The 10,895-nt window shown below is 50.1% G+C and overlaps 1 protein-coding gene across 1 annotated transcript in view; it reads right to left on the bottom strand.

The window, feature by feature from the left end:
- Positions 1–4,294: 4,294 nt before the first annotated feature.
- The window catches only part of PASD1 (PAS domain containing repressor 1), a gene marked incomplete at both ends in the record, with an annotated part of 53,297 nt that continues 46,696 nt past the window's right edge, over positions 4,295–10,895 (bottom strand). The window contains 5 exons of the mRNA XM_080795591.1: positions 4,295–4,417; positions 5,879–6,125; positions 7,366–7,661; positions 8,011–8,208; positions 8,555–8,737. Of these exons, the coding sequence (XP_080651717.1) occupies positions 4,295–4,417; positions 5,879–6,125; positions 7,366–7,661; positions 8,011–8,208; positions 8,555–8,737 (1,047 nt within the window). The remainder of the gene's footprint in view (positions 4,418–5,878; positions 6,126–7,365; positions 7,662–8,010; positions 8,209–8,554; positions 8,738–10,895) is intronic.

Raw genomic sequence — 10,895 nt, 5'->3', positions numbered from 1 at the left:
TCCATGGACATGGTCTTCTTTATTCATCAAAGGCATTCAGGAACAGGAACATTTATAAATTCCTGATGCCACATAAAACACATGAATATTGAGGTGTTAAGGCTGTGTGTGGAGTACTCTATTCTGTCCAGACCTAGTCTTGCTCACTGAGGAAGCTGTGCGATCCACCCAGGGATGAGTTGATGTGGGGGTCGTGGGAGTGGTGTCTGGAAGTTCTGACACATATGGTAGCTGGGGCACTTCAGTCACGTCCTTCCAGCCTCCCTGACCCCCACCAACCCAGAGAGAAAAGCGACTCCTGTGCTTTCCCAGACAGGGGAAGCCAGTGTGGCTGGATGCTGGAGAGGTAAACAAATCCATACTGAGCCACCATCGAGTCTTGTGGGGTCATGGTAAGGTGACAATGGTCTCAGCCAGGGGCCACCTTCTTTACAGCATTGCTGGGGGCCACCCTCTTTGAATGTTGGGACTGCTGGTGGCTGTGTTGTATGAAGGACATCCAGGGCCCGGGGCTCCTGGATCTCTGTGTCAGTAGCTGGGATGAGGGAGGAGGCCACAGTTGTCCCAGCAGAGGTGCATGGCAAAGCTGGGAAATTTAGGGAACAGACAACCCTTGTATCCCAGCCAGTGAGCAGAGTGTGGGCCATAGTGCTCAGGGACCAAGACAGGATGCCGCTGCCTCTTGGAGGCCACCCAGGCAGGAAAGCCAGGCAGCTGAGCCTGGGGTGCTGGGGTGGGTATCCTAAGAGCAAGACCTGCTTTACTTTGGAGTCCCCCTTCCAACCCATTCACTGGGATCTGCCTGCCCTTGGGCTGCTGGAGAAATAGCTCTTCTTCCCTGGCTCACTCTCCCACACCCAAGAAGAGCCTGAGAGACAAGACAAGGTGGCCCAGGTATATCATGCACCATGTGTACAGCGTGTGGGCTGGGAGGGAAGGTGATAGAGCAGTTCTAGGTGTGGCATCTGAAGATTTCTCTGATGAAACTTGGTGATGTGGGCTGCGAAGTCTCCAGGGCCTCCTGGAGCAGTTTAGTTTAGCACAGACCGCAAGAATAGCCATAACTCTTTCCAGTTTGAGCCGTGGTCTTAGAAGCTTCTGTGACCACTCTTCTTGACTCAAGTCTTGCCCAAACTTCTGTCTTGCCCTGGGCAAGGCTGGTCCAGGCTCCACTCCTCAGTTCATGCCTGTTTCTGATTCTGTTGTTGCTAACAGAACACCAGTCACCCCTCGCCCTCGTGCTGCCCTGCCCTCCTCCGCCCCGGTCAGCCCTGTGCCCTACAAAGCCTGAGAACACGCAGCTTTCTCCTTGGCTACAATCATCAGGAGACCCTCTGGAGCTGAGGGAATCAGTTCTCATGCCCAGGAAAATGAACCAAAAGGTAAATAACAGCCAACCCCAGTTAAAGCCTAGTCCAAGGTCTGGGCCAGGAAAAGCAGGAACGCCTTGGAGCAGGGAGTGGGCCTGGAACTGCCAGAAATCTCTGCCTGGTTCTCACCATGGTTTGCCTTCAGTAATACACAGAACAAACTCACAACTGGCCCATCCTGCATGTGGGCACTGGTTCTGGGATCTGGGGTATCTTTGAGAAAGAGCAGACCAAGGCCTCTTTCCCCTCTGACCCTCTGACAACCTCATCCCAGGGCTGAGTCAGGAGCTAAGCCATTGACTGAGGCACAGCCCAAGGTGACCAAAGACCTTCCCAGTTCAGGGTCCTTGTCTGAATCCAGGGAGTGGTGAAGCCTGAATCAACTGGGCCCGTTCAGACATGTCCTGGCCCAGCAATAACAATAATCATGACCAAATGCCTCCAGCCTCATCAGCTTTTATGATGCATTTCCCAAAACCTCTTCCAGCTCTACCGTTCCACTTATCCTTACCTGCTCTGAGAGCCGGGCAGGAAAAGCGTCATCTCATTCTCCCTCCTTTTTTGGATGGAGAAACTGAGGCTCAGAGAGCTTAAGTGGTTTGTCCAAGGCAGAACAGGGCCTCAGCTGCATCCTGATGGGAGTGTGTTGTTCTTAGGGCCTGCTTGACCACATAAAGGGACAAAGGAGGCAGGAGCAAATCATTCTCATATTGGGAACAGCAGGCCCAGCCATGGGAACCATTGTTACTCCACAGTAAGCCTCTGAGCCTCCCCCATGGTCGGAGTGGTCAGAACACTACCAGCTGACTGCGTAGACTGAAGGAGCCTGCCGAGCCACATGCTACCGCCTACCCGCACACGGACCACAAGGCAGCTTCAGGACCTCTGAGCCTGGGCTTCTGTGCACACCCTCTCCTCACTCTGACAAGTGCAGCATGGTTTGTACACATGCAGTCCTCCCTGTACAGTCCGGCAGGAGGGGAAGGTGATCACCCAACCAAGAGAGGCAGCTACCAGTGCAGGAGGCCACAGAGTCCCTGCCAACACCCCCAGAATGCCCGTCACTTCAAACTCTGCTCATCCACAGTCAAGGTGGGAATCGAGGGTGTCCCTGACTTCTCCGTTGCAATCTCTACAGGGCATCCCGAAAGAACTGGTTCTTGGAAATTTTCTACCTTTGCCGAACACAATGGGCCAAGGAGTGACTGCGGTAGGTGAGCCTTCAGCTGCTCCTTCCCAATGGCTACAAAGGGACAACCAAGAAGCAAATAGCCCCTGTGTTTTGGTCAGCCCAGACTGCCATAACAAAATACCATAGATGGGGGGCTTCAACAACAGACCTTTATTTTTCACAGTTCTGGAGGATGGAAGTCCAAAATGAAGGTTCCAGAGAGGTAGATTCTATTCTGATACCTCTTCTCTCGGCTTTTAAGTAGCCACCATCTTGTTCTGGGTTGACATGGCCTCTTCTTTGTGCGCACAAGGTGAGAGAGGGAGCAGGCTCTTTGTGTCTCTTCTTATAGGGACGTTAATTCCACTGTGGGAGGCCCACCCTTATGACCTCATCTGAAGCTGAGCACTTGCCAAGGGCCCTACCTTCAAATATGATCACATTGTTGGGTACGGTTTCCATACATGAACTGGAGAGGGACACATTCAGTCCAGACCACCCTGGTAGAGATTAGATTTCCTGAAGAATGCCGGAATCTTCCTGTGGATGTGAGGCCTCATGTGCCCCCTTTAACTTGTCCCTAGAGACTGGGGGCTTCCTTTCACTTATTCAAAATAAGTAAGTAATAAGTAAGTAAGTAATAATTAAGTAATAAGATAATGACTCATTATCTTAAGACGGACATTAAAGGCTCAGGATGACTTCTGATAAGATTGTTCAAGTGCTTCCTGCTCCCCTCCTCTTGGCCCCTGTGCAGACAGTTGGAAAGATGCTCTACTTGGTATCTAGCCAGAGAACAAATCACTTTCCCTCCAGGGAGTACCCCCCTGGAGGAAAAGCTGCAGACAGGAGAGAAGGAACATGCATGCAATGCATCCAGGCTCACCTCAGGGGTGATGCATGAGGCAGAACATGGTCTCCACAGAGTGGGTAGCCTAGTTTAGGCCCACTGGTTTGGGCCCGGTAAGCGTGTGGCTGCCCTCAGCATCAATGAAAGAGCCAGCAGGCTTCAGCCACACAGAGGGCCTGGGCACACGGCTACTCAGGGTGGCAGAAGCCATCGGTCTCTGCAAATGTGACAGGGAGCAGAGGTGCCCATGAGGGGCTCAAGTCCAGGAAATGAGCCCTTTACTCAGGACCCCAGTACCAGTCCACTAGGTCAGTACCATTTCTAGATTCCAAAAGACCAATCAAAAGTTCACAGAGAGTTGCAATGAAAGATATTTATTAAGCACTGGAGCTGTGATTATTTTAGTACAAAGCTCCTGTGTTCATCTGATTTCAGCTTCCCACCATTGAAATGCTGTTACCTGTGATTTCCCCAACATGACTGTGGCTTAAGACAAAATAGCTTCTTACTAGATTGTAAATGATGCTGGAAAATGTTTCTTGGCAGAAAAAAACAAAAAACGAAAACGAAAAACGGTATTCGAACTTGAGTATACTCTGCAGCCTGCTCGCCCATGGTAGAACAGGTGTGTGCAAGGCCAGGCAGGAAGGTGAGGGACAGCAGTCTCCTGCTGGGGCCTGGCTCCTGTCACACTTCAGCACGCTGGAGATCACAGGCTACCTCTGCAATATACCTTCCAAGAAATGGAAGAAAGAAAAGAAAGAAAAAAAAAAAAAAAAAGAAAATATCCACCCCTCCCTCTCCAACCCCTACTCCAAGGGACTCTGTGAGCCTTGGAGGTCCCCTGGCCATGCAGGCCTCATTGGCCTGTCTGCCCCTCTTCTCTCAAGGTTTGGTATGAAACTACTGCTGGTGCTGGTTCTCGTCCGAGCTAGACTGCTCGGCAGACATAAAATAGCCGATATGGCCTGGTGAGTGTTCTTCAGGGTCCTGGAAAGCCTCGGGACTTGCCTGAGGAGATGACACCTGCCAAGAAAAAGGCAGACGAGGTGAAACGTTCCCTCTAGTCCAAGTCAGCAAGCTGCTGAGAAGTATGTCTTTGGAACACAGACTTACAAGGTGCGGGCAGAAGGTGAAGATGGGGACAATGGGGATCCTCTCCACTTTTGTCTTCCAACAACATCTTGTCTTAAAGACCAGCAAGAGTTGCCCTGGTCTCCCCCAAAGTTTTCTTCATGCCCAAGACTACGAGGTTCTGTGTCTGGCCTCCCTAGCCCAGCTTCTCTGCCAGCCATGGCTAGCCGAAGGCTTGGAAGCTCTCTCCCTGGCCCTACCCTTGGACCCTGCTATTACTCTGCTCAACATAAGTAACTTCCATGCTGAGCCTGATTGCCAGCTAAGGTTGTTGGGAGAATGCAGTAATACCAGCGTGGGTTGTTGTTACCTTTCCCATCACACTGCATTCTCCCAACAACCTTCCAGGCATCCTCCCTTTTCCACTTCCTTGGGATAGCTGCTCTGCTCCTAAGGGTCCATGCAGATGGTAGTGCCCTGAGAGCAGACATGATGAAGAGTTTCACCAGAGTCTGCCTTGGGAACTGAACCACAGGGTCCACTGAGAATCTATGTGCTCTTTTCATGTGAGCAGTCCCTCCTGTGGGTCAACTTTCTAGAGGACTGGCAGCCCAGCTGGTCAAGGTGTGTATGTGAAAATAACCACATATTTAGCCATTTAAAATTCCAAACTCACTCATTCGGCCTTAACTTACTGGGTTCTTTTTGCCTTGTTGTTGTCATTAGTTTTAAAAAATCAGACGTTAGGCTCCATTAAGATTTCTAAAGCCAGAATCAAAACACCCTTTATAAGTACTGTTAGTCAGATTGAGCGTGTTTGGTCCCAAGGCGCCTGCTGAGAGTCTTTCTGGGACCAAACCCAGTAAATGACTTCCATCTGGATCAGCTGCCAACACTGCCCTGGAAATATGACCGTAGCAGATGGTCCCTGAGGTGGGGGTCTTTCCTGGCAAGTATGAAGCTCCCTGTGGATAAACACCAAGCACATTGCACAGAAGGACCCTTGGTTTATTTTTTAGTACAATGAAACACACCCACACTAGGCCCGGGATTTTGCAGCAGAATGAATGATCCACAAGTTCAGAAAGGGGTCTGGGCTTGGGCAACAAGCTCAAGATATGGCACGACTCACTTTATCCAGCTAACATGCTTGAAAAGTTTTTACCTCTGATCACATTTAATATCCATGAGGACAGCTCACTTTTTCATGGAAACTTGAAGGGAATCAATTTACTCAGCAGTGTGTGCCGCCGCCATGCGAGTAACCGCTCTCAAATTTACTGAGCTTTGAAGTCTGGATTTCACACCCAGAGCATACTGCTGTGGTGTGTGCTTTTTGGGGAAGGGGCCCAGCCTCCATGCCGAACGCCCTGACCTGGGCTGGGAAGCATAGGGGAAAGGAAAGGTTTATACCTGGGGCCAGGTAGCTTGGTCCTGCAGGCTGTTCTGCTCACTGGAAGGCCAAGTATTCACTTGGAGGTAAAGGTGATGCTGTGAATCTGGTGACTGTTGCCAAAGCTGGATATAAGCCTGCGAGGTCTCCAGGGTGACTAAGCTGGAGTCAGAATGTATGGGAGACTGAGGAAAGCTGGTAGAAGCGACTGTGTCAGAGGCCGGGCTATACACCATGGACACCTTCTGCTGCTCCTCAGGGAGAAAACTGAAAAACACATGTTATAGTGACATGGGTCTGGGACCCATGACCCAGGAGCCATCGCCTTGCTCTTTGGTAGGGGCTTATGGCACAACTGGTTTTGGTGGCTACATCAGGAATCACTGGTTTGTATCCTCACCTTGCCCAAAGAAGATTCCATTTGCCGAAGTCAGGTGAATGTAAAGACTGAGGTGAATTAGTCTTTTGGCTCCAGTGGTTTTATTTGTATTACTTGGACAGCCCTGAATTTCCCACAATGGTGATCTCTGTGGCCTTGGGCCTCTCACTTTACCCATCCAAAGTCAGGGACATGCCCTTTGTTGCTGTTTGGGGCTGCCGGGCTAGTTCCTCCCTACAAATCCAGTGCTGTCTCTACAAGAGCCCCATTTGTCTTGGGTAAATAAGGACTTCTGAGTCTGTACTTCCTACAGCCTCCTCAAGTGGATTCTGATGATCAGGCCCATGGGAAACACGGCACTAACCCATCCACCAGACGTATCAGGGTCACTGATTCTACAGGGGAGGTCCAGAAGGAAATCTGGAGAGCTCTGGGAAGCCCGCTCAGAGAGCTGGCATTCGCTCAAAAATATTTCCTAGGCACCGAGCATGTGCTCTACAACCCCTTCACTGCTGAGCAGACGCTTCTCTTTCTGGCATTTGGGACCACAGACTTATTACTGAGCAGAAAATGTGTTCATGTCCTCATACTGCCTCCGAGAACTTAGTTCTTCTGGGAGCTTAGCTCCTTGGTATCCAACGGACATCTAGCAACTATTTCACACCCACTTCCCTCACAGAGATTGTCAGTTCTGTGGAGACCCCTTCTTCTGGTCTGCTGTGATCACCAGATTACAGTGGAGTAGGAGAAGAAAGCTGGGAGCCCTGGAGTCACTCAGCTATGGGCACATAAGACTTTGCTCTAGACGCCCTGTGCCATAAGACTGGGCTTGGGTGGGTGGAGCCAAGCGATTTCAAGATCTGCTGGTTCCCTAGCTTGGGAGCTTCCTTATCTAGGCCTCCTATTTTCACAGTCTCCTCCGTTCCACCTGCACATGCTTGGCCACGCACTGTGCATGCAGAGGCTGGGGTCTGGAAGCCACAGAGCAAGGTGAGTGGGAGCACACTGCTTTTGATGAGGGGGGTTGGGTGCCCTGTGGGTAAGTCACTCATGGTCTCAGGCACAGTGTCTGGCCATGAGGGGAAAGCAGGGACTTCTGCACTTATCACTGTTCGATGCACTTCTTACCTAGAGCTGTCATCTTCTTCGTCCCCCAGGGTATTGCCTTGATAGTAGCCAGAGGGCTGTTGTCCAGCTGCTAACTGGACAGGAACGATGGGCTGGGTCTGCATGAACGTCATGGGGTCCTCACAGAGGGGCACAGCTACGCTGGCCTGGCCTGGCAGGTATATCTGCAGCTTCTGCCTTCCCACCACGGTGCTCAGCGGCTGGGGCTGCTCCTGCGTCTGCTCCTCCGACAGAAGCTGGTCCTGTACCTGCTGCGACGGCTGCTGCAGGAACGGGTCCTGCCCCTTCAGCAGTGGCTTCAGAAGGAGAGACGAAAGGACCTCAGTGCCCACAAGAGTCCCCCAGAAGCCGACTGAACAGCCCTGCTCCATTCTCCTAGAGCAGATGACAGCAGCCCTGCGCCTGCGGGTGTGGTCAGGGTGATGTCTACGTGTTTATCCGGGCACAAGGTGCTGCCATCCGGGACACACATACGCGTGCCTGGGAACGAGTGTCTGGGTCTAGCTCGCCAAGAATTTTTACCTCAGGCAAGTGAACCGCAGCCAACTGAATAGGCACCAACCCCTCAGGAGAACCAGGTGAGCCCCGGTGTTTATGACAATAAAATCTCCTTTCAGCTCCCCAGTTGAAACAGGCTTTCCGTACCTGGTTGGAGTCATCACAAGTCTCCTCCAGCTCCTCAGAGAATTTGAAAGAGCAGGGTGAACATGAACCACAGGAAAGACTGATCTCCTTGAGGTCTGCGAGGGACTCCTTCATTTGCTCAGTGCGTTGTTTCTTGGGCACTGGCTCCAAAGACTGGAACTCCGGATGGTCAAGGTGGTGTGACGTGGTTGGCTGCATCTGGAAGGACACAGTATCATGGAGGTCTTATTCAGAGGCCGCGCCTTTCCTCAGGGAACAGGACATGCCCGGGACAGAGTGGGACAGGCCCCCCGGGAAGCCTTGGCTATATAGGAGCTGTGTCTGCCACCGCCAGAGCCTGGCTGGGCCGATCTCAGCCACTACAGCCAAGAGACAAAGAGCACAGGCAAAAGTCCCTGCTGAAGACCACTCCAAATGTCCCATGCCACCCTGGAGCAGCTGCTCTCCCTCCCAGCAGGCCCCGGTGACTGACTGCTTGACAACTGTCAAGGTCTCTTTTTTCCTCTCCCTTCTGCCACTTACTTACTTGGAACTGGCCTGTGACCTGAAAGGTGGACTCCTGTATTCTCTGAAGCTGTTCTTTCATCATTTCCAGTGCATCCCGCTGGCTTCGGATGTCAGCCTGCAGCATCCGTGTCTGCTCTTCCAGCTGCTCCCTGAACTTTTTCATCAGCTCCAGCTCCCGCTTGTTGATGTATGATATAATTGATGGTGGTGGTTGTATTGACTGTGGGGAGGAATTGCTCGTGGTTCACAGATAGGGACACCGGGGTCTCCAAATCCTACCAGACTGTTTTATTGCCAAGTCTGCAAAGACTGAGAGTGAGAATGATTCCTGCACTCCCAATTTCCTTCATGACTAGAAAGTCTGAAGAAATGGCTAGAGAATCCAAGAATTCAAGATCAGAAATGGATCACGGGAATCAGGCAGTCTGATTTTTTTCCTCAAAATATAAAACCATGGAATTGGCCCCAAAGTGTGAAGCAGCAACCTGCCCAATATCCTTAGTGGGAGAGTCAGAGCTCAGTGGGTCATCGTATCACAGACAAGGCACGTGGGAAACGTCTATCAGATACTCCCATTAGCAATGGGGTGAGAAGTAGAAGTTCAAATGGCACTTCCTTTGTTCCAGGCACTCCTCTAAGCACTTGCAAAGAAATTCATGGATCTGACCTTCACAACGTCCTAGAAAGTACCTACCTTCCATACACAGTTACAGTAGAGATAACAGGGGCCTGAAACAGACTAGAGGCAGGAGACGTAGAAAGGAAGGGACACATTTGAAAGAAATTAAGTGGACACGGCTTCTTAAGTGATTGGCTGAGGGTGGAAGGAAGAGGCAGAAGAAGAACTAGTTCTGGGAAAGAACTATCTATGGAAGCTATTCTTTGCCTTGATCTGGGTTGGCACTGTGTGCATAAACAAGATGAGAGAGCCACAGTCCCGATTTTAATGATGAGAAGGCACATATACATGCAACCGCTAGAGAACAAAAACAAGAGTCTATTCGATCATATACTGTGGCTAATGGAAGAGCACAGCTGAGTTATTAAAAAGAGACAGAGCAAAAAACACGCAAGCTGTTTTTCTCGCTTGTAATAAAAAATTCTGTGAAAATTGCCCAATTGTCCTTCTTTCGTTGTGAACTATGTAGATATTCGTATAAAAAAGGAGGCATTCATTAAGCAAATAAATAAATGAAAGAATAAATATAATACTCTAAACTAGGGACTGGCAGACACAGACCTTACAGGTTATCCCATTCAAATCCCCATTCTCCAAGCAGGAATCTTCTCTCTGCTGTCCCTGGCAGAGGAGTTACCAAGCTTGTCTCACACCTCTCTGCTGAAGGGGAGGGAGCACACCGCCTGGGGAAGGGACCTCACGCATCTGAGAATGGCTTTCTTGGGGGGAGTGGAAAGCTGCCTGCCCTGAGCTGCTACGTCTCCACCCGAGTTTAATGCACTGGAGACTCGCTTCCACTTCAGGAGCACCATGGCTGTGTAGCTACTTGGAGCAGGCTGTCCTGTTCCTTGCCAATCTCCCTTCTCCAATGCCTTCCACGGTGACTAACTTCCACTACTGACAACATGACATTTTCCAGCCTCTCTCCATCCTGGGCTCTAGCTTCTGGATACACTCCAGTCTGTCAATCCATGGCACTGCACATAAGTCCAATACGCTACCACATGCAGGGCTATACTACCCACACTCATTGCTGCATATTCTGACTATTGTAAACAAAAGTTACGTTTAAAGTTTAGTTATGGGGGCGCCTGGGTGGCTCAGTGGGTTAAAGCCTCTGCCTTCGGCTCAGGTCATAATCCCAGGGTCCTGGGATCGAGCCCCACATCAGGCTCTCTGCTCAGCGGGAGCCTGCTTCTTCCTCTCTCTCTGCCTGCCTCTCTGCCTACTTCTGTCAAATAAATAAATAAAATCTTTAAAAAAAAAAAAAAGTTTAGTTATGACTTTATTCAAAGCAGAAGAGAAACTGTCAATGGGAAAGGGGAACCACAGCCTTTTGGCAAGTAAAGATATAAATAAAGACAGCATGGATTGCTACAGAAATGTTTTTTAAATTGTTCAAAAAATTTTCACAGCAGTCCAGAAATCCCCGCAAGGCAAGCAGACCATTTTGAGGTCGAGAAACTGAGGCTCAGGGATGTGGCAAGGTCAAGGCTGGGGCCAAATTCAAACAACAGTCTTGTAGCTCTCAGTTCTTTTGATTATAAAAGAGGGAGGGACTCATGTTAGGCTTTGTAATTAATGTATACAATTCCACATAACAGACCATAAATTCATTATCTTGCCTGCCAATCCTAATTTTAATAATCCTGCTATTATAAAAGATGATTGTCCAAATCTGTGATTATGTACACAAATT

The sequence above is a fragment of the Martes martes genome, assembly GCF_963455335.1.
Source record: "Martes martes genome assembly, chromosome: X".
NCBI classification, from domain to species: Eukaryota; Metazoa; Chordata; class Mammalia; order Carnivora; family Mustelidae; genus Martes; species Martes martes.
The sequence above is the reverse complement of the archived record's forward strand: the minus strand, read 5'-3'. Positions and strand labels throughout refer to the sequence as shown.